This window comes from Ipomoea triloba, chromosome 6 (genome assembly GCF_003576645.1).
Source record: "Ipomoea triloba cultivar NCNSP0323 chromosome 6, ASM357664v1".
Classification (NCBI taxonomy): Eukaryota; Viridiplantae; Streptophyta; class Magnoliopsida; order Solanales; family Convolvulaceae; genus Ipomoea; species Ipomoea triloba.
The window spans coordinates 25,568,139-25,595,372 of record NC_044921.1 but is presented as its reverse complement, the minus strand read 5'-3'; the positions used below and the strand labels follow the sequence as shown (position 1 = coordinate 25,595,372).

General features: G+C 36.9%; 5 protein-coding genes across 14 annotated transcripts in view; 3 read left to right on the top strand and 2 right to left on the bottom strand.

Moving 5' to 3' along the window:
* Positions 1-2,478: 2,478 nt before the first annotated feature.
* LOC116023736 lies at positions 2,479-6,240 on the top strand. Its single transcript, XM_031264745.1, has 5 exons — positions 2,479-3,989; positions 4,089-4,251; positions 4,622-4,785; positions 5,359-5,614; positions 5,729-6,240. Exons 1-5 carry the CDS (start codon positions 2,479-2,481, stop codon positions 5,837-5,839), a joined length of 2,205 nt encoding a protein of 734 aa, XP_031120605.1. The 3' UTR covers positions 5,840-6,240.
* Positions 6,241-7,564: 1,324 nt separating this feature from the next.
* LOC116022692 (serine/arginine-rich splicing factor SC35-like) lies at positions 7,565-11,227 on the bottom strand. Of its 10 annotated transcripts, none has more exons than XR_004099263.1 (10): positions 11,066-11,227; positions 10,874-10,952; positions 10,198-10,277; positions 10,027-10,093; positions 9,746-9,817; positions 9,255-9,461; positions 8,994-9,174; positions 8,773-8,916; positions 8,070-8,514; positions 7,565-7,975 (listed from the first exon to the last, which is right to left on the bottom strand). XR_004099263.1 is itself a non-coding variant. In XM_031263521.1 (8 exons), exons 1-8 carry the CDS (start codon positions 11,139-11,141, stop codon positions 8,911-8,913), a joined length of 768 nt encoding a protein of 255 aa, XP_031119381.1. In that variant the 5' UTR covers positions 11,142-11,227; the 3' UTR covers positions 8,588-8,910. The 10 variants fall into 10 exon arrangements, 1 of the variants encoding a protein (XP_031119381.1); XR_004099262.1 differs by having other exon boundaries at positions 8,087-8,514; XR_004099268.1 differs by having other exon boundaries at positions 8,127-8,514.
* A 689-nt stretch (positions 11,228-11,916) lies between these two features.
* LOC116022880 (nucleolar complex protein 3 homolog) lies at positions 11,917-18,306 on the bottom strand. The gene is made up of 13 exons (XM_031263773.1): positions 17,975-18,306; positions 17,457-17,626; positions 17,161-17,363; positions 16,593-16,801; positions 16,390-16,492; positions 15,457-15,620; positions 14,758-14,896; positions 14,455-14,628; positions 14,252-14,379; positions 13,473-13,793; positions 13,092-13,231; positions 12,902-12,999; positions 11,917-12,634 (listed from the first exon to the last, which is right to left on the bottom strand). Exons 1-13 carry the CDS (start codon positions 18,130-18,132, stop codon positions 12,158-12,160), a joined length of 2,484 nt encoding a protein of 827 aa, XP_031119633.1. The 5' UTR covers positions 18,133-18,306; the 3' UTR covers positions 11,917-12,157.
* Positions 18,307-20,170: 1,864 nt separating this feature from the next.
* LOC116023125 (probable mitochondrial adenine nucleotide transporter BTL3) lies at positions 20,171-23,711 on the top strand. Its single transcript, XM_031264100.1, has 4 exons — positions 20,171-20,764; positions 22,379-22,682; positions 22,831-23,298; positions 23,385-23,711. The coding sequence occupies exons 1-4, from the start codon at positions 20,340-20,342 to the stop codon at positions 23,451-23,453; spliced, it is 1,266 nt and encodes a 421-aa protein (XP_031119960.1). The 5' UTR covers positions 20,171-20,339; the 3' UTR covers positions 23,454-23,711.
* A 927-nt stretch (positions 23,712-24,638) lies between these two features.
* The window catches only part of LOC116023309, a 5,039-nt gene continuing 2,443 nt past the window's right edge, over positions 24,639-27,234 (top strand). Inside the window, exons 1-4 of the mRNA XM_031264299.1 lie at positions 24,639-25,048; positions 25,131-25,271; positions 25,398-25,625; positions 26,223-26,430. Coding sequence (XP_031120159.1) covers positions 24,729-25,048; positions 25,131-25,271; positions 25,398-25,625; positions 26,223-26,430 — 897 coding nt within the window. The 5' untranslated portion in view covers positions 24,639-24,728. The remainder of the gene's footprint in view (positions 25,049-25,130; positions 25,272-25,397; positions 25,626-26,222; positions 26,431-27,234) is intronic.

Below are 27,234 nucleotides of genomic sequence, written 5' to 3'. Positions count from 1 at the left end.
TTAGTACCCAAGAAAAATAATAATTTGAAAATGTGCCCCCAGAAAAATAATTATTTAAAAATAGTGACGTGTACAATATTTGTTGAAGGACTGGCTCAGATATTTTATATTTGACACAACTTTTCATTTTTTTCAATAACCAATTTCTGGCATGCTGATTCGATCAGTTTTTGTGTGTGTCTTTTTTGTCCCTTTTCTCTCTCTTTGCTTTTCAGTTTTTACCCCCGCTCCTTTCTTTCTGAAATTTCTCTGAAATTCACACCCCACCTCCTCATTATCCTATAAAAATTTTATTTATTGAGTTTATCAAATTATATCATATACTCTATAAATTTATCCATCAAGTCTAAAAAGAAATAAATTGAGTCAATGTAATTTTATTTTTTTTTTTGAATTGACAGGGTCTTTCTCTCCGTCCATGTAACGGTCGGGGGTCCACCCACGTTCGCTCCGAGAGACATAGGAGTGGGAATTGAACCCGGGCTCTCCCAAAATTCCTCCCCATAAAGAGAGCTCACTTGCCACTTGAGCTACCCCATTGGGTTATTATACTACATCTCTGAAAGCAAATATTAAGTGACATTTTTCATTTACTATGACCTATAAGGCGCTCTATAATATTTATTACTTAATATATTAGCGGATACTTCGTAGTATAGTATCTCAGTGGTGATGGTGACTCGAATTGAATGAACTTAGTCCAATTGAGATTACCCCAAGAACAATTTGTTCATTAGGGAATGTCGACACAAATTTCACTTAGAAATCAAGCTAACAAGACTTGGCACAACATGGTTGTTAAGAGGTTATTATTACACAAAAAAAATTTGAAAAATTGGCTGGCCATCGCGTGGTTCGCATGGTTAGGTTGTTACGTTCTATGTTTAAATGGTCCAAATTTGTAAACTTTTGACAAGCAATCATCTTGTACTAAATTCATCTATCGTAAAAGAGCATTTACTCAGGGGCAATCATTCTCGTGTTTGCCAAATAAGATCTATGCCATACCCACCCTTAATAACCTTCCTTTTTTGTGTGTAGATAATTGAGTTTTTTCTGAGATCCGTATGCGAGAGAACAATAAAAATATATGCTGGTGTGCACATCATATGTGCCTAGAGGATGTGTGCAATGTGCGTTTGAAGCTTTTTTTTTTTTTTTTTTTCGCTATTAGCCGCCAAAATAGGTCTCATTCCATTCGAGCATGGTAAAACACGAAACCATCTTATACGTCACTCACATTTGTATTAATTATATATGCACAACATCTTATCCTTTTTATACACTCCTACTCTCTACTTGTGATTGACTTGATGCCATTAGTCATGTGCTACGAAGATCATTCCTGTGCCCTCAAAAGGTGATCTTCTCCACTCTCACTACCAAACCACTCTCTAGTTCAATGTTTCTGTAACCTATATTCCAACAAAACACCAAGCCATGATAAATCGTCACGAGCTTATCCTATAAACACACCGCAATGCCAACGTTATATGTGTTGCTATTAAACATTTTTAACAATGCTAAAATGTAAAAACGCCACATACTAAAAAATAACAAGTAACGAGATAACTGAAGTGATATTGAATAATTTAAATTATATTATTAATAATATTTTTATAAGTGCTCGTCGACACCATTCTTATTGCACAAACTCAAAACTTTTACTACGAAGTATTTATTTGGACTGATATTAAGTATAGGAGTCACAATTGCAAGCACACATCTTAATCTGGACTTAAAGACATTTCGTATAGTTAATGTCTACTCATGACACTAGGTTAGTTATGTTTGGCAAAATAACTTAAAAAGGTAACTGAAAATTAAAAAGTATCCAAAAGCTGAAAAGTTATAAATTAGAAGCTGAAAATTAAAGAACTGTTAAGCTAGTTGATATGCTTATAATATTAAACTTTTTCGAGCTGATAAATGTAAAATGACTATAAAAAGTATTGTCATATAGTTCAATTCTTTTTGTCTAAACCAAAACCAACATCTCATAATTATCCCTTTTTTAATGCACAAAAATTGATAAAAATAAAACAAAAAATTGGTTCATAGTTGTCAGATTCAGAGCCAACAGCCAAGCCACCTCTCTCTCTTTTTCTCTCTGCAAGTTTGTTTCTTTTTTTCTCCTCTGCACACTGCCACTTCTCTCTGCGTCTTGTAGTGGGCATACACAACACACGCAGAGCTTCAAAATGCTCCGCTCCTCATTTTAATGGCGTGAGCACACCCACCTTCTTCTCCATTCTCTACCGAATATCCATCTGCAACCACCCCTCCTTAAAATCCCCAAAATCCAAGAAAATTCCATTGCAGCTTCGCTTATATCTAAACACATATATATCTACATACAAACCATATATACGCATACTCTCGCGCTCTGGGTAGCTTCTTGTTCTTCTTCTTTCTGTGTATTTAGGTCCGTATTTATCTATTTTGCCGTGATACTGTTGTATAAGGTCCTATGCAGTGATGTATGGTGCTAAAGGAAAAGGGAGTGTGAAGAATCAGTACGTTAATGGTGTGGTAATGGGTGTTCCGCCACTGGGTCCTTCGAGATCATTGACTGGTGGGTATGGGCTCTGGGGAGACGGTTCGTCGTCTTCATCTTTTTTCCCGTTTGATCACTCTGGGAATCAAGCTTTGAATGGCAGGAATAGTGTTTCAGGGCATTTGAGTTCTTCTGGGGTGTTGAAAGGCTACAATGAAGAGAATCTGGGGTTGTGTGATGATCTTTACAGAATGAATATTGGGAAGGGAGCAGGGGAGTATGGGGGTAGTAATGGGAAATTAGGATCAAATGAATCTGGGGTGGGATTTGAGGAGGTTTGGATGAATGGAACAGTGGGGAGTAATTTGAAGTGTAATATTGGGAGCCTTAAAGGGTCTGAATCAGTGTTATTAGATAGTCATAAGTATTCATTTGGAGGGCAAGTGTATAATGTGGATGATTCAGTGAGGCCATTTTGTTCTGATTCTCAGAAGGGGAGAATGGATCATCTCTTGGAGATGAGTAAATGGCAGAAGAGAGGAGAATCTGAATTTCAAAATCCTTGTGTTATGAATAGACCAAGTTTTGGTGGTGATGGTGAAGGTCTCTTTTCTCATGGAAATGATGATGGAGGTGGAGGTAATAATGGTTTAAGCCGTTTGCAACGCTCCGAGCTGATAAACCGTGGACTTGGATTGAACCATCCTTGTTTCATGAATGGGGCTAGTGGTGATGAGGGTTTCTGGTCATCACAGTATCCTGTAACTGATGATGGAGATAACAAGCTGTTAAGCCCATTTATTGGTTCTCAGTTGATGAAACACAGGCAGGGATGGAATTCTGGATATGACTGTTCAACTCCTGTTCTTAACCAATGGCCTAGAGGGTTGCCAAATGGCATGGTTGATCCATCTTTTTGGCCAAATTCAAGGGATTGTGAAACTGTTGGTTCTAAACAAAACTTCATTTCACTAGAAGAAGCTCTAAAATGCTATGCTAATGACAATTTAAACTGTTTAAAGGCTCAGAAAATGAATGAGGCGTCAATGCCAAGATTCAGAGAGAAAAATATTAAAACATACAATGAAGAGTGCCAACATGGGGGCTTTTGTCAAGATGATTTGAGACATAGTGTGGCGTATCGTGAAGGTTCTCGTGGTGATGGTTTTGGGATATCGGTTACTAGTCCCATGCCTTCGCAACCAGTCCATAATTCACTGATGAGTGTTCAAGACTATATATGTAAAATAGCTAAGGATCAGCTTGGGTGTAGGGCTTTACAGAGGGCATTTGATCAAGGGACCTTTCAAGATGTGCAGTTAATATTTGATGGAATCATTGATCATATTGTGGAATTTATGGTGGATCAATTCGGGAACTACCTAGTGCAGAAGTTATTGAATTTCTGCAATGATGAGCAGAGGTTGCAAATCGTGCTCAGGGTGACTAGAGAACCAGGCCAGCTAGTGAGAATTTCATTGGACACACATGGGTAAATACTTCTCGGGTTTCTTATCTATTCTTATCGAGCTTTTTACATATCCCAAACCTGTTTTCTTATCACTAATACGATTTGGTGCTGTGGTATCAGGACTCGTGCTGTGCAGAAGCTAATAGATACAATGAAAACAAGGCAGGAAATTTCATTAGTTATACAGGCCCTTGAACCTGGTTTTCTTGATCTTGCTACTGATCTTAACGGGAATCATGTCCTGCAGCGTTTCTTGCAATCTCTTAGCAAGGAACATAATAAGGTATATGATGTCCCGGGATACAAACAACCCATACAATCAATCACCTGCAAGTATATATACTCAAGTTGTACATGACAAGAAACACACGAATAATTCTCACTTTACATTGACATAGTTGCTAGAGATAAAGTAAGAAAACCACTAATAACACTGAAGATAACGTGTTGAATATAAATTTTGTTCTGAACAAAATGTATATGATCATTTTGCATAAGCACAATTCCATTCAGCAAGTCATGCATTTCCATATTGTTGCTATATATATACTTCAGTGTGTTAAATTAGGGATGCTTCCACTATCATATGGCATGTTATTATTCTTTTGGGTAAGCTATGAATCGTTTTGCTGGTTCTATGACTTTCCACGCAGTTTATTATGAACGCTGCTGCAAAATACTGCTTTGAGATTGCTACTCACCGGTATGGATGCTGTGTGCTAAACAAATGCATCGGTTATGCAAGTGGAAAACATCGCGAGAAGTTGCTGGCATGCATTTCGTTTCATGCTCTTATCCTTGCTCAGGATGCTTTTGGGTAAGAAAACCTTAGTAGCATATTTGATTTTCTTGCTTTCTTGTCTCATGACTACTAGCTAGATGAAACATGGAATACTATGATACCCAAAATCCCCAAAACTTTCATCCTTTTGTTCTTTAAACTGGCAAACTTTAGAGCCATCTTTAATACATAGAAATAGTTTTACATATGGAATATAGAATTGTTTTTACATTTTTTGGTTGGGATCAAACCTTTAGAGCTTATTTGGCAGGACTAAAGTTGAACTAGGAAACCTTTGAGCCCTCTCATGAACATAGAATAAGAGGTTTTATATCTCGAGTAATTGTAATAACATGGAAGCTAGTTAGCAATGCAAATCACATGTATTAAAAGAAAGGAGAATGTTGTTCGATTTTGATGATTGATGAAGATGTGAACCCTCACTATCTGTCTTATACTCTTACTGGCATTTCAGAGCCAAAAATGAGTCAAGCTGAGATTGCCTTTCCCTTGAATCCTAGTCGTAATCATCTTTCATATCATTGTGGTTGAATACCTTCTCTTAGCGTTTATCTGTTTCCCCATAATGTTTTTGCTTCTGTGCTGCAGAAATTACGTGATCCAATATATCATAGAGCTCAAGAACCACTCCGCTGCTTCCCTGCTGCTTTCCCAGTTCGAAGGGCACTTTGTACACCTCTCGAAGCAAAAGTTTAGCAGCCATGTCGTCGAGAAGTGCTTGAAATTTATCGAAGAAAGCCGGGCAATAATCATTCATGAATTGATCTCAGTGCCTCAATTCGAACAGCTGCTTCAAGACCCTTTTGCCAACTATGTCATTCAATCTGCCCTTGGAGTCGCCAAGGTTTGCAAGCACTTCTCATATCCCTAAATTTCATTTCTTCACTCAAAACTCTCCCGTTACTCCAAAGAATCTCGCTTCCGTCTTCCATGATTCTAAACTTCCTTCACTTTGTAGGGACCACTCCGCGCTTTGCTAGTTGATGCGGTGAGGCCTCACGTGGCTCTTTTGCGAAGCAATCCATTCTGCAAGAAGATTTTGTCTCAAAACATCTTGAAAAAGAAATGATCGATATATATATGATGGTGAAATGTTGTTGTTTAATTAAGTAGTATATACCTTCAAAGTTCAAAGTAGTGACTTATGGTTTATCTTTTGGTGGAATGTGGGCTTATCTTTTGGTGAAGGGATGATAATGGCTGAAGGTGTTGTATGTAAAGCAAGTTTTGGGAGATTGTTTTTGTGGGCAGTGAACAATGGTGCTGTTCTATTGATAGAGGGTCCAGCAGATATTTTTCCCTGCTAAGAAATGCTTGTGCTTTTGTTTAGGTCATTTTTCATTGACATTTTGAAAGAAACAGTAGTGAAAGGAAAAGAAGCATGGGATACTTTCTGTAGTCTCAAGATGAATTCAAGCATGAGCTCTTTTTGATAAGGTAGGAAAAACCAAAAAAATATATATAAAGATTAATGTTGATAGGGATGTTAAAGCGAAATTGCGTAAAATGGGTTGGCATGGAAGCGTAGGGAGAGTGAATTTGTGAATTTATTAGAATAACGTTATTGATGGATTTTTTAGCATGTTTTTTGTGAGCCCAAAATTTATTTTAAAAAATTAAAAGGGCAGATAATTGAAGTGGTCACAATGGTCACTCATATTACCTTACAGCATAGGAAGAACACACACCTTTTTGAGCTTGAACGAGCCCAATTGTGTTTTTATAGTTTAATTGCATAGTGGCTTAGTTGTGGTGGTTGAGACCAATTAACATTATCCCTACACAAGACTTATTTTTAAAAAATATTTATTCAATAATAAGTATTTTTCTGTTTTATTCCTTTTTTTTTAGTTTAGATAATATTCAGTCACAACATACACCTTTGCAGAATGTACACACTACAGGTACGACAATACTTTTTTTTTTAAAGAAAATACTTAATTTAATTAGCTTAATTATACAAATACAAAAAGAAAAATACTACTTCCCCCAAGTTATACTCTTTTTACTCCCTCACACAAAAATGTGATGTTGACACTTTCCTTGGGACCCACGAGATAAAAATAATCTATTATATCTTGTCACGTGAGTAAGTATAAAATGGAATTCCATGTAGTATAATACAATAATTCAAAAAATAAATAACAATTTTAATCTTAGCAAATCAAATTTTAAATATTTGTTTATTTCAATATTCAAATTTATGGTCTTTCATTGAAGTTGGGAGAATGGTTCATTGTCATAGATTCTTTAAAATTTGATTTGCTATGCAGTTAATATGAGCCAAACAAGATCGATAAAAAATACGTAGTAGTCCACAAATGGGTTACGACTTACGACACATTAAATGAGCATGTCACATATCAAGTGAATTTTTAATTCTTCTCACATAAAGCAAACTCAAATTAACGACACATGAGAACATAATAATTAAATATTTTGCTCTCAAAATAATAACAATAATAATAATGTTAATGATACAATCTTTTTTTCATTTAAACCCTTATATTAGGTTTTTGTTTCTCTTAAAAAAGAAAGTTTTGAAATATTTTTAAATATAGAAACGCCCTTAACATTTTTTTCGAAAGAAAAACATCAAAAACACTCCAACTCGAATGTGTGCATCATAAGATCATAACCATTGCGTATAGCAAACTGCAATCTAAGTTACCGTACGTCCGTACAAGTTTACCATATTAACAAAACAGACCACATAACTGAAAAACAACAAATTATACTATGAACCACATTGCAAGAGACTACTAATAAATGTTTATTTGTAGTATACAAACAATTCATTTTTAATATACTATATGCTGTATTTTAAATAATATATTAAAAACAATAAATCAGTAGAAACTAGAAAGAACTGCAACCTAACAGAAGTGCTCAGTTGCTGTGAAGATGATGGGTCTATAGTGTAGCAAGTTATTTTGAGTGTTTTGGAAAGAAAAGGAAACTCAGCACAAGATTAATCAAAATTCCAAACAAAGAAATGCCTGCAATCCTGCAAGTGGTAAGTTCAGCAAATGGATGAAGAATCCACAGGATCCAGCAGCAACATATGTACCAAAGCATTTCATCAACAGCAAAAAACAGGAGCATCAGATTGGAAAGCTAGCACCAAGGTACACACAGCAAGTCAGCAACAACCAATCTACAGAAACATCGGCTATCACATCACAGCTACAGCCGCGAACTCATGCTGTAAGATAGTGCAACTATCATTAGCTTAATTATAGGTCCCGCTATATTTAGATTAAAAACAACACCTACACAATAAACCATCATCCTAATACCTATAAAATGAAGATACCTAACAATGAGCCAGCACTAGAGTAAGATCATAAAATCACCATCTCAAAACCAGTTGATTTTGGGATATATACTGCACACAGCAGCAATCCTATTTAGAACCAGCATAGCTGCATATTGAGTTCTTGAATCAACTGCAACAGCTACACTTAGCAGTAACTTCTTCCATCTTTTATATGATCACAGCTTAAACTCCTTACCATGGCCAAAATCTAAAGTCAGGAAAAGGTTAAAAATGCTCTAATCCCAATTTGACTTCAGTAATTTGCAAGATTTCTAACCTTACCAATCATGACAAGTCAGAAAATTTGTTTAATGGTAGTTTGCCAGCAACAATAACATGCTAACCAACAGCTAAGCAGAAACAGCATCAACCAGCTGCTGCTTCATCTTGCCATTCAGCCACATTGACTTTTCTCGTACAAACTACTGAAGGCCAGCAGATGGTTTATCATTAGCATTCAAGAAAAATCTCCATTCACAATCTACACTGCAAGGATACTTGTAAAGAAAATGGTAGTAAATAGCAGAGGATTACGAAAGCAGAAGATATTCCGAGTCCACCGCATAGCCACAATACTAACAGTAAAGTAAACCAAAACCAGTTGCCAATCCACAGACAACAGTACACAACTATTATCATAACTAAGTATTGCAAAGCATCAAGTACAACAAAAGAGTAGAAACCTTCAAAATAAGTTTGGGCCAATCATTTCTAGAAAGCACTAAACAGATGGTGCGGTGTTGATATGGAAATGCCTGCTTCAGGGACAAGGAAACTGAAACAGACCCGCCGCGTTGGGGACCCATAATTGCTCATTCAATTCATTCCTGCAAAAAAGAATTCATTTACAACATTGCAAAAGCTTTTGTTCCTACAAACACCCATTTAGAGATCTGGAACTTACATCAGCATCATAACGAGGGGATGGACTACGAGAATCAGCCCGCCGCCCACGGGGTGACAAACTTTTCGGAGTTAGAGAACGTTCATTGTGATTCCCAGCTTTTGGGCTTCCATCCCTAGGGGAAGTCCTTCGAGGAGATGGGCTCCTCCTTGGACTTGGGCTGCGCCGAGCAGGAGAGGCACTTCCACATCAAACAAAAGAGAATTTAGACAAATAATACATGTAGCAGATAAATGAAATGCACAAAGAGATGTGGACTACCTTCCATAAGAACGACTTCGACTGCGCCTCTCATCATCATATCTACCTCTCCCACGATCTTTGCGGTTATCCGGACTCGCACTGCGGCTTCTGCTTCGGGGAGGATAGTCTCGTTCCTTTCCACGGTAGCGATCACGCTCATACCTTCCTTTACTTCTGCTCCTGCTTCTCCTTCTATATTCCCTGTCACTGTATTGATCTCTATGCCTGAAATATCAATTCCAACAATAAATCTATATATAAGAAATCTGAGTGCTAACATAATTATGATCCACTGAGCAACCTATAGTTCATTAGCTAAATATAAATGTAAGGAAATACTATACTAAAATAATACATTCAAGAAAATGCAATAGCTTCATGTAGCAATCTTTGGTTCCTTTGGCAAAAATAATATACATGTTACATAACAGTGTAGCAACCAAATGTCCCTAAAAGAGCAAAAGAATCATTTTTGCAGCTAACAGATATAATGAATTGCGAGATATTACCTTGGTTTAGGACTGTAGCTCCTTGACCGTCCTCTTGTCTTGTACACAGGCTCCTCAATTCTTCCCTTGTGACTAGTAAGGGAAAATATTGCATTAAATATAGAATTGTGGGACCGAAAACAAATATTAACTCAAGGAATAGGAAGTAAAAATACCTTGCAAGCAACCTAACCTATGAGAATTTTATACTCAAGTACAATGTATAGAAAAAAGAACACAATACATCGAGAGTGAGTAAAAACTGATGTAACAAAAAAATAAGAGCATTACAAAAATCTTACATCCTTTCAGCATTGGGCCCATACTTTGCAAACTGAACCATTATCTCTCTTCCATCAACAAGTTTTCCTACATAGGTGGATACATCCGGAGAATAACAAATCCGAAAATTCAAATACTTGTCCACAGGCAAAGTTCCTACAATAATGTTTTTAAAATATTTTCCCACTTACCATCAAGCTTTTCGACTGCCTTCTGAGCCTCATCCTGATATTTGTACCTGACAAATGCAAAACCCCTCGAGTCCCCAGTCCTGCATGTAACAAGTACCTAAATATCAGTATTAAGAAATAGCACAAACAGCTGCATATAGATTCTCATAAAACCATGCTCCCACAGGTTCACTTTTATGCATGTGTTATTTTTAGGGAAATTCAATTTTAAAAACATTCGACAAAATTTGGCAAAACTGATTAGGCTAATGCATTTGAGTCAAATGCAATGCAAACATGTGACCGCATTTGCTAAACGCGACATGCTTAAGCATTTAGCCAATGTGTTTGATGAAAAAGTTTGATTGAAACACATTGGTCAAAGTAGTTTTCTCTATTTTTGTCCATGTTGCCTGTTTTAATCCATCTCATGCCATTTTTTATTTCATCAATTCTCCTTATTTTTATTAGTAGGGAATTAGCTAAATAAATTCTATGTTTGCACTTAAATACAGTTATGACTTATGTAGCATTCGGAATAACCAGAAATTCCACACACATACACACAAAATGTGAACGAATCTCTTCTCTAACAGATTCGCAAACGCAGACGCTCGTAGACATACGTAAAAATATGGAAGCTACATAGATATATACAGATACAAGCTCGTACATATACGCGGAACGAAATGCATACCTTCGGTCTCTAGGGATGAAGACGTCGACAACTTTCCCGTACCTATCGAAGAGGGGATACAAGTCATCGGCGGTGGTACCTGAGCCAAAATCAACCATATTAGGAAAACAGTAAACATTGCACCAGATGAACAACTGAACAGTCGAGCAGGAAATCGTATGGAGATTTGGAGATAAGAAACGGAGGAATTACGGAAAGTGATGTTGAGGACGAGGAGAGAGTAGGTGTCTCTGATGTCCGGAGGGCCTGATCTTCCGAAGTGCGACATCGCCGGCTGCTTTAGGAGCTCAGAACTCTCTCGAAGTAGCAGAAATAAGAAGAATGTTAGGGTTTGAGAGGGCGACCGTGGGCTTGAAATCCTTGGGGATGAATGAGGACAATATAGCTAAATGGCGGGATTTATTGGACGATTTTGCCCTTGAATTGTTGAGTTATTTGCAAATTATGCGCGCCAGTAGTTAAGTGCAAGTGTAATAGAGTCAAATCAAATCCAAATAATAATACAACTCAAAACTCGGTTCAATTATTTTATGAAATATTTTAGTTCATTCTAGACTCTATTTAAGCTTTGAGCTATTAAAGTTTGATTGAAATAGGTTTAATAAATGTATTTTTTACACAATATATATATATTTATATAAAATAACAATAACAATAATAATTAACATGTTATAATCATATATCATAACAAAATCAATATTACATATTAATTATAACCATTTTATATTCTATAACATATATAAATAGAATAAATAATAATGTAATTCAACGAAGAATAAATAACAATTACAAAAATATACATAACAAATGGTACTCATAGATGTTTTTTTTTTTTGAGAACAAATGATACTCATAGATTTAGTAATGAAAAAAGAATTGAAAAAATTCTGCAAACCCAACCAAGTTAGAAGTTTTGAACTTAATAATCACAAGAATTCAAGTTTAACTCTGTGTCAAATGCTTTTCTCAGACTACTTATTCAAAGTTCACTTTTGAGTAATAACTGCACTTTTTTCATAAATCAAAGAATAGCAAAAAGAATAGATTTTCAAACTGAAATTTATGGTCCAAAAGGAGGAAATTGCAAGTTGTAAGTGTGCAAATACAATGGGAACTCATTCATTCCTTCTAAAGAGGAAAAAAAATATGATATGAGCAAATCTTGTGTGTACAATAAGAATTAGACAAATTGTTTGGCTATAACACTTTCTAACAAAACGTATTGGAAAGCTTACACTTCAATGGGCAAAACTACTACTCCTTCCAAAAAGAGTTAAGTTTCAACTACTTGGTTTTTCTTCTCTTCTGTTTTCTAAATTGTTCGAAGAGCTCCAATGACGATGTTGTGCGATCTAATTCACTCCTTAGTCTTTCATTTTCGGTTATGTCACGGATTAGAAGGAAATGTTCAGATAGCTTCTTGCTAACCGCAGTTTGATCCACCTGAGTTATCAAATCTAGGTTTGGCAGTCCCGTGGTAGCAGGGTGGTGAGAAGGGGCTCCTTTTTTCCGCTTAATGGTTGGTCTTTTACTATCACTCTCTGGGATGAATGACTTCTTTTCAAGTGATAATTCCATGAATGCCTGCTGAGGAGAGGTGTTGGAATGAAGAACCTGGTTATTTGCCACGCTCATCATTGAAATGCCAGATGCCATTGAGGAAACAGCGGGATGATAATGTTTTGATAAAAGATTCAGCTCCCAAAGGACCGAGGCAAGTGCCCCGCTGAGGTTTGGATCTGAAGCATAAGGATGGTATTTCTGCACAAAAGCAAAATTTGACATCAGAATATCTTTGAAGCTTGTTAATGCAGATAATAAACTAAATCAAACATTTTTTAGCATTTTCTTTGAATATGTTTTCAACACTGGCATCAAAATATCTTTGAACCCACAAGCAATGAATTAGTCTGTATCAGATGCCTCAAAACGAGATTATTTGCTCTTTTAAATAAAAATGCCAATAATAATAATACAGTAGTAATATTTTAAGTTAAAACTAGAGTCTACAAAGAAAGTTTGTCTTACCGCAATAGCACCTGAAACAGAACCACCTCCAGCATCATTTTCTAACAAGTTCCGGCATTTAACATTCTTCTGGAGCAAATGCTTTAATGTAACCAGGGCTGAAATAATTACCAGGAAAAAAACCCAGTGTCAAAAATACATACAGAAGTAACAGATACACCATGGCTATTCACTTAAAAAAGATAATTACCAGCCATGGACTCGGCAGAACCAAAACACAGAGAGAATGTAGCTAGACGTTTTATAAAAGCTGCAGCCCTTTGCATGTCATGCTGCCTATCATCACACAGCATTATCTTCAGTGCTTCAGCTAAGACCTCACCCTGATCCCTACACAATTAAAAATGTAGAATGTTTAACAAACATTTGCTATCAGATGAGAAGAAACACACCCACCCTGAAAAGGACACCAAATTATTTATTTAAAAAAAAAATGAGGAAAATCTCTTTCCAGGTGGCTTGGCTATGAAAAAAGATTGATTTATAAGGAGAATTATTGATTTTACTGCAAATATTTCTGAGATATAAGAGAAATAATAGTATAGCATATATTTGCATAGATTCCAGTTACCTTCCAGGCCTATACTCAATTATCAGATTGTAAAGCTGGACGAAGAAGTGTTGAAGGTCAACATTCAATGCATCTAGATTGTTTCTCATGACTCTAAAAGCAACAATGCAACATTGCAGCCTTTCAGTAACTGTCAAATGTGTTGAACTGTTTCCAGCAGAGCCATTTCCGTCAACAACCCCTCCAGCAAGCTTTCTCAAATATTTCAAAAGATCAGACATAAAATCCAAGTCAATTAAATGGGAATATTTCCCAATTCCTTTCAGACAAGTAGCAAGCAGAGGATGGCCGCATAATGCAGGAGAGGCATTTGTCTCTGACCTGATCTCAACCATGAAAAGGTACAAATGTCATGAGTTGTGTACTCTCATTAAACTGGTTTAATACAATTATACAAAGCTATGTGTTAAACCATTTGCCTAAAAAAAAAAGAGTCCATGCTTTTTCTCACTGTATGTTTATCCATTCCATTTTGAGTTTTGGGAGGATACTATATTGGTAGGGAGCCAAGGACGTGGGTTAATGATTTTGAAACAAGCATAGATCAACCAACAGTAGATTGCATAGATAACTTTTTGGATTAGTAATTCTATGAAGTTAAAAATAAATAAATTTACATAAATAAATTAATTAAAAAAACACTTTATTTGGATATCATGGAAAAGTGGTGTGTCAATCGATGATGCCCTTCAAATTAGATTTGGTATTTGCATATGATTAAATTTTATTGTCAGAATTGTTCATCCCCTTCTCTCATATCATGACTACAATAGATGTACCTAGGTTGTATAGCATGCTTCAGGACACGGAAGAATATCTCAAATACAGCTGATAGTGTCTCAGATTGCATCCTCCTCTGCTCTGCCACGTCTTTGGCAAATGATGCAGCCTTTAGTTCTGCATTGATCTGCGAAAACATGAAATTTATGAACAAGCATGCAACTAAAGAAGAAACACAACTATTCCTTCACTGAGTAAATACCTCCTCTCTTGTCTTTGACATCATTTCTTGCCTAGTTTTCTTTTTCTCATTCTCCGAGGCATGATTCAACTCCTTAAAGTTCTTTGTCTTAGATTTTTTGGAGTTTGTTTTATTATCTGCATCTGAAGGTTCAGGCTTCCCAAGGTCTTCATCAAAAGATAGGGATAATAAAACCTGGTAAAGCAGCAAATAACCACCTAAATTAAAGATGTAGCATTTGACATGTTTTTCTTTTCAATGATGTAGTACTTGCCACATTTTTATTTTTAATGATGTCGTATTTGTCACATAAAACACACTAACCTCTATGGAATCAGGATGCAACTGGCAATCGTGAGTTTTGACAAGGTTTGCAATCATTTGAACAGCCTCCACAGTAACCTCACCACCATGTTTCCCCTCGTTTGTAAAAAGCAACTTAATAGTTCCACAGCAAAGTTTTCTGTCAACAACCATGAGACCAAGGAAATGCTGTTGTTAACAGCATAGTAAAATCATATAATATCAACTCTTACACGCATAATAAGAGCAACCCAAAATTGATGATTGTTCCAAGTTCCAACTTCCAATGATGCAACAAAATTTTAGGGTCATTAAAAGCAAGGAAAATTGGACTGAGGAAGACAGAATTGGGGTTTACTTGCAAACTGGAAAGTGGTTTGGAAGATGGAGGGATTTGTGGGGGCAGAAGAGCTGGTGGTGGAAAATTACAAAAGTGAATGTCCATTATCGAGCAGAATGTTTGCATAGCACTGTTCAACCTTATTGCTTATGCTACTAACGGTAAAGATCAGTGGATATCATTTTCCATTACAAGAAATTCTACGTTCAACAATATCTGTTTTTTCATGCAGCTTGGGATGGAGGGAATCACAAGTAGAAAGTAGAAAGGTTCTAACAAGTAACAACTACACCCAAAGTTGGTGCCTAATCTAAGCACACCATTCATTAGGGATGGAGAGAAACATAGTCTTACATGTAAAGTAAAAAATCATAAATTACCTAATTATGTCATCCTGAGAGCTTATGTTCCTTACAACTGCTGTTACCAGGTTTTCCCTAAAGTTGAAGTGTGGAACTGCCTCAAGTAACGTACAGATACAACGCATAGCCACACGTTTATAAACAGCATGCTTTTCTAGTGCTATCAGCTTCTGCACATATGCCTGTTAATGCACATTGAAATAAACATCAAAATTACTGTATATGTCTAGTTGGTATATGTATGCAAATAAGATAACAAATCTTAATCAAACAAAAAATGTCACGGAAATGATATTTTAAGTAAAACCTAAGGAGAAGCAACTTTAGTTAGGTTGACTATTTAATGAACTTGTGTAAAACTTCAAACCTATTAAAACTAGTTTTTATGGAATGATAAATTTCAATTAAAAAAAAATCATGGCATTCAACATTGAGCTAAATTTATTTTGCTATTCTCTGCACTGTTTCAAATCAGCCTAGTTTGATTCTCAATTAGGATAAAGATACATGTTACTGTAAATACTGTGGGTGGTTCAGAGCAAGCAAACTGCAAAATTTACCCTATCCATCACTGTAAAAACTTTTTTCAACATATTGGCCCCATTAAACGAAGAGCAGAATGGAAGGCACAATAGGAAACACTTGAAAGTTAAGAAAATAATTTACATCTCTAAACCAGTATACTTTGTCAATTTTCAGTTTAAAATTCTGAACATGAGAAGGAAACTGCAGGCTCCATTTCCAATTGAAGTTTGAACCCTTGGAACTAGAAAGAGGAAGAGTTGAATCTCCTAGGAGGATCTACCAAATAAGAGGAGAAAAAGGACTTGCACTCATGTCTGTATTTAAAACTAGAAAGAAGTACAATAACAATTACACCAAGCCATCGCAATGAAAAATGAAAATGCACATAATGTCCTTAATGCTGATCAGCAAAGTCCTAAATCCAACCTTATATGAAGACAAGAGGGTTGATTCATAAAACCGCATTTTCTTAATAGTTTTTGAAACTTTCATTTCCTGCTCCTTTTCTGTTGGCAGCCTAATGCGGTAGCTGCATAAAACAAAAATAAAAAGAGTAGAATAAGAAACCAATGTTATGAAGCAGAGAAGAACCAAATAAAGAGAGGCAATTCCATGAACAATAAGCTTACCCAGGAATGATATCTTTGAAAACAGCCAGCAAAGATTTGAGTCCAAGTGTGACTATGATATGATCTCCATCTTTAGAAATTTGCATCATCTCCTTGAGAGATTTGATATTTGTTTCTGGATCCATCAGCAAGGCTGTACCTAGCTCAGCAAGTTTATACTTCTTTCTCTCATTGTCTTCTTCAACTGTCAAATCCTTTCTCACCTCATCCTAACACCATGAAGATGGTATACATATAAATATATATAGGCGTGTATGTTATGTATATATACTTTATTACATTATGTATTTGCAGAGTAACAAATACACAAGGTATCATTTTTCACCATGTAATATAGTAATGCACTGCCTAGCCTATAGTCAGTTATTGCCACCATCAAGTCTAAAAATAAAACAAGCAAAACTGTAATTTTAGTGCTATGTGATTCCTTTCTTAAAGGTTACTATTATTTATTCCAATGTTACTGCACCAATTCAGTTATTGCATTTCCTCTAGCTCAAATAACAATATTTGTTTGTTTATCAGCCTTGTAAACATATCACTGAGAAGCTATGTAAATGTTCCATACCAACACATCTGTCTGAGGGGTTTGATGCACTTCCTCCAGATTAACCCCTTCCTTTGCTTGTTTTTTTGCCTCTTTTCTCGTTTTCTTAAGCTTTGCACGCTTCTCTGCCTTGCTCAGTTTCACTGTATTTCCACCCGTATCTCCATCACCAACAGCACCATCGTCATCCCGTTTGCCTTCAGCTTTTTTTGGTTCCTTTGGCACTGCAAAAAGATGCATACTTTGAGACATAACTGATAGTCAAAAGTCAGATTATGTAACTGATGACTAGAAATGGTATGGTGCAGTTTATGTACATGTCCTGTAATAAAGTTTTCCATCTAAGGTCTTCACAGGAAGTGCATCCACGCGATCAACCTCAATTGTATCCTCCTCCTTTTCTTCAGGGCGTGATCTTTTTCTTGTTCTCTCTTCATACAAAGCTTCCACAGCATCTTCTTTTACATCCGCAATGCGAGTAACATGCCTTTTCAAGTAGAAGCAATAATGTTGGCACAAATGAGGAGGTTAAGTGGATTATCAAGCACAATAAATTAAAGAGCATGAACGGTAAAATCAAAGAAAACCCAAACCATTCGTTTTGTAAAGATTGTCATGAAACTTTCATATACTACCACATTGGCGCAATTTTAATTTTTAACTAGTCAATTTCATATCAAACACCAACTCTCAACTATGAACCTAATAAACTAAAGAGTCTGACAAAATTTAGTTACCAGCACAAAAATGGCGTGTAAGTGTTGATTTCCCATTTCATAAAACGAAATTGAGGACATTAAAACTAAATAAACGGTACAAGGAAGAATTTGCATACTTATCAATTGATTTCGTGTCTAGATTCTTCAACAAACTGGCATATTCCCGATTTTCAGTAACGAACTGGACGTCATCATCCGATATTTCAACTTCTTCGTCTGGAACTTCAGGTGGGAGCTCTGGCGGGAGAACTATCTTCTGCTTATTCTTCCCCATTGCAGGTGATGGAGACAAGGAGTTGCAGGTGGAACTTCAAGCTTCTTCAAAATAGATTAAGAACAGGGCGGGCAGGCGGCCGCAGGGCTCGCGACTTGGGTTTAGGGTTTAGGAATTTTCTTTCCTTTTTATTTCACTAATTATAGCTTAGTATTGCCAGACGACATGTGCTCATATATTTCTCTATATACTCTTCTGTTAGATCGGTGATGTAAGCCTGAAATTCTTAACATTTGGAATTGGCATTGTCCGAAAGTCTCTAATTATGTCAATACCAACTATGCAGAAGTAAATATTTTTTTTTTTGAGTTCTACTGACTCGGTTACAATGTAGTCTCTGTTCATATCTACTTTCTCAACCTACTGAAGCACAAAGAGTCAAACCTCCACTGAGGCTCGAACCCATTCCCTTCCACATGGGAGTGTACACCGGATGCAGAAGTAAATATATTACTCCGTATTTTTAGTTTGATTAAAAGTATTTCAATTACATTAATGAGTATTATTTTAATTTTAATAATTTTAGCCAAAGACCTTATGGTCTAGTGACACCTAAGTGTCTTGATTTACACTCTCACATGAATGATGATAGTGGGTTCGAGCCTTAATGTTGACATCTGTTGACTCAAAAAAAAATATGAAAAGTTATACTCCATATTATAGACAAATTTTCCCAAACAACCTCAGGTTTTCCAATTGACTTGCCTCTTTTATAACGTCATACATATTTGTTGTCATTGATAGTGTTATAGCGTCATACATATTTTTTGTCATTGATAGTGTAAATAATGAACAAAATACGATCACAACACGGGCTAATATTATTAATTATGAAGGATCGGGTGACTGGCTTAAAATATCTCAGGACTGAGATATGCTCGGGAAGTATGCCTTAGTCCAGGAGTTAGTTGCCCAAAAGTCCTATCTCCGTAATAAATGCGGGTATTTATAGGGACGACTGAGGGGACAAGTTTCGGGCGGCCGGCATGTCGTACACGTGGGGACCATGCACTGCCAGTCTTCGGAACCGTGCTGAAACCGTACACATGCCCTAAGATTTCTGTCCTATGTCGGCCCAATGTCGAGTCCTCGGGATAGGTCAGGAGGTTGGGTTTGCTCGTAGGGTGGAATAGTGGGCTTTGAGCTGGAAAGGGAGATCGGGACGGACTATATGGTTGAGGAGGCTCATGTGGTCGGGCCAGAGGGTCGTGATGAACCGCAAGGTCTAAGCAATATACATGACTGGAGATATATTCCTCATCAGTCATCATCTACAAAACCTCTAGCATAACATGCATATCTAAATGAATCGTATTGTATACCATCCACCTTTTTATTGTATAATATTTCTCTCTCGGATAAATTTGGTTAGCATTTATGCATAAGTTGAATATCTTGATTTTAGATAATTATTATTTGCTTCAAACTATTCCATAAGTATGCTTTGTGCAACAGTTGTCGATTCACTATATTGTCAACTGGATCATCATCTGCTAATACAATACTTTGCTCATTGGGTATTCCACGATTTGTGTTATTAGCTGTATATCAAATCCAAACAATCGTCATGCAACTTCACATGGAGATATGTATCTACAATCATAATACATATTAAATTCATTTACCATTTTACCACTTTGGTCTTCATCGCCGATTCTGTAAAATTTAACAGTCACCCTATCATGTCCCTTATTGACATATTCAAACATATACTTGATTGAACGCGATTGATTGCACCACTCAACATTAATATGAGCTATATACTTTAATAAGATGTGTAGATTGCGCGCCTGTACGTAACGCGTACTTATTACCAAGTGGGATTCCATTTATCTTCCATTTACTTTTATTAAATTAGTATATTAGTATATTAGTGGATAGATACTAGATTAGTAGATAGATTTTTTTTTTCTTCCAAATACTCCGTATATTAGTAGATATATTTATTTGTTTTTTTCCAAATAATAGGGAGTAACTAATTTTACACGTGCAGGATGAGCTCACACATAAAACACTTTTTATCTCCCGATAGATTAATGCGATTAGTACAAAACAGCTTAGCGGTTTTAAAGAAGCAGTATGGGCTGTGTGCGGCGATGGAAGCAAAGCTGAGAGTTCGCCATTTCCAGCAACCTCTAACGCCACCATTTTCGCCCAAATCACACAGCTTGAATGTCTAGAAATCCCCGAAACTGCGCTTCACAAAAATGCCAAGACCCGACAACGCAATCCGGCTCAAGAGCTATCTACCGTCTCAGCACCAATCGCAAAATCTCGACACCCCACCTTCGATTCTCTTCTCCGGAGGCTTGTTTCTCGAACCCGCGGCACCGCCTTCGATTTTAAACGCATTGACCGGAAAATCTCGCCTGAGGCCGGGGTTCCGCGGAGGAAGTGCGAGTGGGGAGTTGTTTTTATCTGTGAGCTTGTCGATTGGGGAGAAAAAAGGGGGTGGGCTTAACGGGAATTCAGGGGATTGTTTGGTGCTTAACGGCAATAAGGTTGGTAGTGTAGGAGGCGGGGAAGGTGGCGCAGCCTTGGGACGGCGGCGAGGGATTGGGTTTGGGAGACAGGGCGCTGTGAATACTAGTAAGCACTTATGGGCTGGCGCTGTTGCCGCTATGGTATCAAGGTTTGTGCCTTTCATTTGCAATTGTATACATTGACCATAGTTCATATTGCATTGTGAATCTGATACAACAAATTTATGTATCTTAGTTAACACATTCTGTACCTATAGTTAACAAATTTATGTACATGTAAGATAACTTGATAATTGATATGATAGCTACCTGTACTAATTGCAGGCACTGGATAATTGCTATGATAGCTACATGTACAGAAACTTGTTAACTGTTGGTACTTAATGTGTAGATATAGAATTTGAAGGTTATTTTTAGACCAGGTCTATAATGCAAGCTAGATCCTAGTCCATGGTATAATTTGCCTTTCATTTGCACTCAGCTCTGTTATTCATTTTGTTTTTATACTTGTAATTTTTAGCCCATAACCATTGATGTTAAAAGTCGATTTCTAGATGGCTTCATTGATTGCTATTCGTAGAAAACAGATTAACACATGGATTCCACAAGTCTTTGCCTAGTAATCATGCTTGAGTTTGACATTGTCAGCTCCAATTTAGTTTGTTGCTCCGTTGTATGTGTGTTAGGTCAAGTCCTAATTAAGGATGAAAATGGTGTTTAGGTTGGTATATCAACTTAAATTCTCTTCATGTTAGACACAAGTTATTTGTCCAAAGGCCAGTTCTGAAAAATGTTAATGATGCATGGATTATTCAAATCCATGTTCCTAGTTAATCAGATTAAAATCTGATTCGACAGTAAGTCTTTGTCTTACTAACTTATATTTCCATATTTCACATGATATCCTGTAATGGCTGGATCATAAATCTCTTAAATAATTTGGCTTATATTGGATCTCTCCCACAAAATCATCTAATTTTCCCCAGTATTTAGTTGTCAATGGTCCTACCTATAAAGATATAATTTGCATACACTGTTCTGTGTGTTGATGTGTGATTATGCATATGAGGCATATGAGTGTGTGTGAGACAGTGAGAGAGAGAGAGAGAGAGAGAGAGAGAGAGAGAGAGGAAAAAAGGAGGGGGAGGGGGTGCGGAGGAGGGAGAGTTGAAGTGTATATAATAGTATAACTAGAGCGAAGTGTTGGAGAAGATTGTTTTCATTGAGTATAGGGTGTTGGGGGATGTAGACAAATGTTGGATTACCTTTTTACATTGTTGATTATTGGCGTGTGTGTAGGGGTTTGACATAAGATAACCCAAATAATTTGCATATAGATAACACTTCAAAATCTATTGAAACTTTTATCATTTGGAAGACGGAAGAGTGTATCCCCTACACACCTTAAAAAATGTCTAGACACGTTGGACTTTTGCTTATTCTCTCTTAGAATTTCATATTTCAGACACGAAACAAGTGACTTTATATATTTGGAGACTGCTTGCTTACAGACTTGATGCTACATGATTGTGTCCAGTGTTTGAGATTTTTAGCCTTCTCTTTCCATCTGAGATAATCAGTTGAGCTATACAGAATACAGATTATAACTATTAAATAAATCAAAAAAATTTCCTATATTTGCATCAGTTGTGTTCTTTCACCCTTTGGAAATAATGGTGATGGACAACTGCTGCAAAATGCTATTTCCTTGTTAGTTTTTATTATTTCAAATTTCTTTTGGTTCATGAATCTTGTTTTATCAGAACTTTTGTGGCTCCACTTGAGAGATTAAAGCTGGAATATATAGTTCGCGGTGAACAGAGGAACATATTTGAACTCGTCAAAGTGATTGCAACTACACAAGGCTTGAGAGGCTTTTGGAAGGGGAACTTTGTTAACATTCTTCGTACTGCTCCTTTTAAGGCAGTCAACTTTTGTGCTTATGATACTTATAGAAAGCAACTTCTGAGGTTATCTGGGAATGAAGAAACTACAAACACCGAGAGGTTTGTTGCTGGTGCAGCAGCTGGTATTACTGCTACTGTGCTTTGCTTGCCACTAGACACTGTAAGTAAGTTGCGCTTTTAACATTGGTCGAGCTGTCTTCTCACGACCTCAAGCGGATTGGCTTTGCATCCAAACATATCTGGGATATTTGTTTTATAGTGGTTATACAGTCTTTGTGAATATGATGAAAAACATATAAATCTTTCAGATTCGGACTAAATTGGTGGCGCATGGTGGGGAAGCTTTGGGTGGTGTAATTGGAGCTTTTCGCCATGTGATCCAAACTGAAGGGTTCTTTTCGCTTTATAAGGGCTTACTACCCTCCATTCTGAGTATGGCACCTTCAGGGGCCGTCTTTTACGGTGTATATGATATATTAAAATCAGCTTATCTACATTCACCTGAAGGAATGAGAAGAATCGAGAGTTTGAAGCAACACGATCAGGAAAGGAATGCTTTTGAGCAACTTGAGTTAGGACCGTTAAGGACTTTGCTGCACGGTGCCATTGCTGGTGCTTGTGCAGAAGCTGCCACTTATCCATTTGAGGTCGTGAGAAGACAGCTTCAGTTGCAAGGCCGAGCACCCAAACTGAGTGCATTGGCAATTACTACCAAGATAGTCGAGAAAGGAGGCATTCCCGCTCTATATGCAGGACTATTCCCTAGTTTACTACAGGTAAATGCTTCTTTTCTTCATTTTAAAAGTGCTGAATTTCCGGCAAAAGTCACCTGCATTTAAACTCTCTCGTTTTCAATCATCAGGTTTTACCTTCCGCCTCCATAAGCTATTTTGTCTACGAGTTCATGAAGATTGTTCTTAAAGTGGAATGATGAGATACACGAATTCTTGTATACAAAACTGAAAAGGACATTGCTGCACCTGGAGATCCAGTTAGCACTCTTGCAGTAGATAGAAACTAGCTTCAGATTTCAATCAACATAGATGCTTAGTGTCCATTTACTCATCCTGGGCATCTTGAACCTAACTGCATTCTTTTTTGTTTTCAATGCTATTCTGAACTTCAGCAGGAAGTTGTACCTCACTACTATTCATCATCAAAATTTAATAGAAAATGTTGTTAAATCAGACCTTGTACCCCTTGTTTCTTTCAGTTCACAGATTTTGCCCACTGAGCATGTGATTTTGACGAGGACTATTTGGTAATTGCTTAATTTACTTTTTTTTTTTTTAATAAAGAAAACAGTTGGTCTGGATGTTGACTTGCTAATCGCAATGTTATAAGTTTGGACAACTATAGACAACTTATACTGATTTATTTCATTGTGGTCTTTTCTCGGTTCAGGTCATAAGGCGGGTTACCAGAAAAAAAAAAAAAACCTTTGGTGGCGTGAATGCATATTTTTAGCCCTCATTTTCTTGTGTGTGTTTCTTTCGAGCATGTTTGGAGTTTGCGAGTGATTGATTGTCTTCTCATTTCACTATCCGGGGTTTGAGGTCTTTGCGGACTTGCGGTTGATTGATTGTCCTCCTGTTTTATTTTAGAAAGTTATTTTCGAAAACAATAAGTTGGTGTTTTAACACGGATAAATTATACCGTGTATTATGATCCACAATATATTGAATATTTGTTTTTTTAGTAGTATACTATAAATAAAATTGTATGTTTGTAATAAATTTTATAATGCGGATCATAATTTACTCAATGGGGTAGGTCAAGTGGCAAGTGAGTTTTCCTCCTGGGCCAGCTCCCGTGCCTCCCAGATCGAGACTCAGTGGATTTACCAAAAATTAAAAATTTACGAAGTGTACTTTTTTCCCTTTGTTTTCAATATAAAAAAGTATTTTATATTGGATAATAAAGTACATAGAATAGAATTATTATATACTCCGTAATGTAATATAATGTGGTTGGTCAAGTGACTGAAGTGAGTAAAGGTAAAATGAGATAGTGATGAGTAACAGAAAAATAAATACGTTTAAAACTTACAAGAGAGCAAAGTGCCACGTGGAATTCATTTACTCGCTCGCCGATAACAACAAAGCTCGAGCTTGTTCAAGCATCCGTTCAGACTTCCGAGTTTCGTAGAGAGCTTCCGATTCGCGAGCTAGGCGCAGTGTTCTCGCATCAAAACCGAACTGCCGGTATGCCGCCGGACGACGATGTTCCGGGAGATTCAGCGGATTCAGTTCAAGGCCTTTGCACATGCACGAGCTCATTCGAGGGCGAAGAACGCGACGGCACTTGTCCGCATTGCAATCGCCGGCGCTCAAGCCTCCCTTCCTCGGCTTCCACTTGCTCTCTGCTCAGCTTGGAGTCGTACCCGGTCGAGGACTATGATAAGCTCTGGAGAGTGTATACTGCCTCCGTCAAAGGCTTCACCATCGGCGCTGGCCTCAAAGGCGGCCTCGCTCTTTTCTCCGTTCTCGCTCGCCTCCGCCGTAGGCGATCCTTGCCTTTCGCCAAGTAAATTATGTCTCCTTAATATCCGATTTCAGCTTTATGTGTTTGTAGATTTGTTTAGTTATTAATTTGATGCTTTGTTTAGGAAAGAGCTAATGACTTCCAGCAGCGATGATGTAATTTTGGCAGTGAAAGAAACTCTAAGATACGGTCTATTTCTCGGCACATTTGCTGGTACATTTGTTTCAGTGGATGAAATTATTTCGGCTCTAGGTGGTCACCGTAGGTAGGCTCAGTTTTTTATCTTAAATTTCTGGAACGATTTACACCTTAGTTATTCTTTTGAGGTGATGAAATTACTGCAATAGAGATTAATTACTATAGTATTCTTCATTCTTGATTACTATTTTAGGACAGCCACATGGAGAGCTTTGCTTGCAGGAGCAATAGCAGGGCCTTCATTGTTACTTACTGGATTTGATAACCAGCACACAAGCTTAGCGATTTACATTCTTATGCGAGCAGCTGTTTTGGCATCACGTTGTGGAATAAAAAGTGAACGATTTGGGCACATTTGTAAGCCCCTAACTTGGAGGCATGGGGACATTTTCCTGATGTGCCTCTCCTCTTCCCAAATTTTGTAAGCATCTATAACAGCCCTTTTTATATTCTTCTTGGCTTCTTGCTTATGAGATTGATTCTATTCTATGCCGTCATACATTTAATGGTTTATACTCTACCTTTGTTACATATTATATGGCGTTGATTTGTGCAAGTACTTTTGTATGTCTGTTAATGTACTAACTGAGGGTTATAACAATGTAATGACATGAAAATGTCTGTAATAAAGAAATCTTTCAAACTGAGCACATTATGCAATATACCCTCTGCAGTTTCTAGTGTGATGGCTCGAAGCTCACCCAAGCTACGAAACTGAATTGTCCCATATCGTTTAGAGATGCTTGGGTATAGAGAAAAATAACCTGCACTTTCAGAGTTTCAGTGATCAGTAATCTTTGCAATATAACTTTCTCTTAAACCCATCACATATTAATATTCTTTTGATAGATTTACGTTTTTATATAAAAAGTACTGATAAAAGTAACTGTGTCTGACCCACTTTATGAATATGAAGTCCAGCATTTCCATTTTCCACTGATGTAGTTTCAGATGTCCTTCTCTTATGAGATGTTTTTTTTCAAATTTTTTTGTTGAATTTTAAAAACGCTGTATTCAGGTCAGCTTATATTTTAAAGCAAGATAGTCTGGCTTCATCTTACAAGTCCTTTCTCAATAAACATGGAGGAAAAGACCTTGCTATCTTGAAAGGCGTGAAAGAGCTTGCATGTGGCAGGCCTGTAAAAAATTTGGCTGAGATAGAAAAGTATTACAAATCCACTGGCGTAGACATCAAACTTGATCCACAGATGAAAGTTCCTTGCTCGGTATGGATCAACATTTCTAATTTATTATTTGTTGGTATTTTTTTTCCTCACACTCCCCCCCCCCCCCCCCCCCCCCCCCCCCCCCCCCCCCCCCCCCCCCCCCCCAAGAGTGACACAAGGGTTTAGATAGCTTTAAAAATCACACCCTTTTGTACCTTCAAGTTGATGAAGATACATCATGTAAATGAAATATTTTCCATGGTATTGTGGGTCAAATACATTCTAGGAATACTCTTCCAGACCGTTCTCCTTCGTATGGAGGAAAGTAGTTGAATATGATATCTATGGTCTTGATCTTCTTCCTTTTGATCCTAGGCTCATACAAGCATGCTCTTCTAAGAAATATTTTTATATGATGGCCAATTATGTGATTTTATGTAGCATAATATTTTAGCTTTGAGTGCTTAATAGCATATTCTCAATTACTCACTCTCTCTGTAATTTACCAGTTTAGCTGTGTGCTTGTGTGAAATAGTACTGATGGTAATTGCTATTTATTGTTTATGTATACTCCATCTATGTTCATGCCAGTGCACAGCCACTACTCTCTTATGTGCACTGTTGCAAAAATTGCGACTAGGCACCGGCCGACCGCTTAGCATATCACCATAATCGGTGGTCTAGGCGACAGACTAGCTATTGTTCTTTTTTTTTTTTTTTTTTTTTTTTTCCACTCAAAACGATGTCGTTTTGAGCGAAATAATCATAAATCGTTCAAACCCTAGGTGTTTTTAGGTTAATATTTAATATTTTAGTATAGTTTATAATAATCAAGTCTTAAAAATTTTAAAAAAAAATTTAAAC

Excerpts from the sequence above, each read along its gene's own strand:
- LOC116023125 (XM_031264100.1), top strand. The coding sequence starts at position 20,340 with ATGCCAAGACCCGACAACGCAATCCGGCTCAAGAGCTATCTACCGTCT. Across the intron at positions 22,683-22,830 it reads TTTGCTTGCCACTAGACACT|ATTCGGACTAAATTGGTGGC; the intron begins GTAAGTAAGTTG and ends TAAATCTTTCAG. Across the intron at positions 23,299-23,384 it reads TATTCCCTAGTTTACTACAG|GTTTTACCTTCCGCCTCCAT; the intron begins GTAAATGCTTCT and ends TTCAATCATCAG.
- LOC116022692 (XM_031263521.1), bottom strand. The coding sequence starts at position 11,141 with ATGTCGCACTTCGGAAGATCAGGCCCTCCGGACATCAGAGACACCTAC. Across the intron at positions 10,278-10,873 it reads TTCATCCCTAGAGACCGAAG|GACTGGGGACTCGAGGGGTT; the intron begins GTATGCATTTCG and ends TGTTACATGCAG. Across the intron at positions 9,818-10,026 it reads GGGCCCAATGCTGAAAGGAT|TCACAAGGGAAGAATTGAGG; the intron begins GTAAGATTTTTG and ends TTCCCTTACTAG.
- LOC116023736 (XM_031264745.1), top strand. The coding sequence starts at position 2,479 with ATGTATGGTGCTAAAGGAAAAGGGAGTGTGAAGAATCAGTACGTTAAT. Across the intron at positions 3,990-4,088 it reads ATTTCATTGGACACACATGG|GACTCGTGCTGTGCAGAAGC; the intron begins GTAAATACTTCT and ends CTGTGGTATCAG. Across the intron at positions 4,252-4,621 it reads TTAGCAAGGAACATAATAAG|TTTATTATGAACGCTGCTGC; the intron begins GTATATGATGTC and ends CTTTCCACGCAG.
- LOC116022880 (XM_031263773.1), bottom strand. The coding sequence starts at position 18,132 with ATGGGGAAGAATAAGCAGAAGATAGTTCTCCCGCCAGAGCTCCCACCT. Across the intron at positions 17,627-17,974 it reads GACACGAAATCAATTGATAA|GCATGTTACTCGCATTGCGG; the intron begins GTATGCAAATTC and ends CTACTTGAAAAG. Across the intron at positions 17,364-17,456 it reads AAAACTTTATTACAGGACAT|TGCCAAAGGAACCAAAAAAA; the intron begins GTACATAAACTG and ends ATCTTTTTGCAG.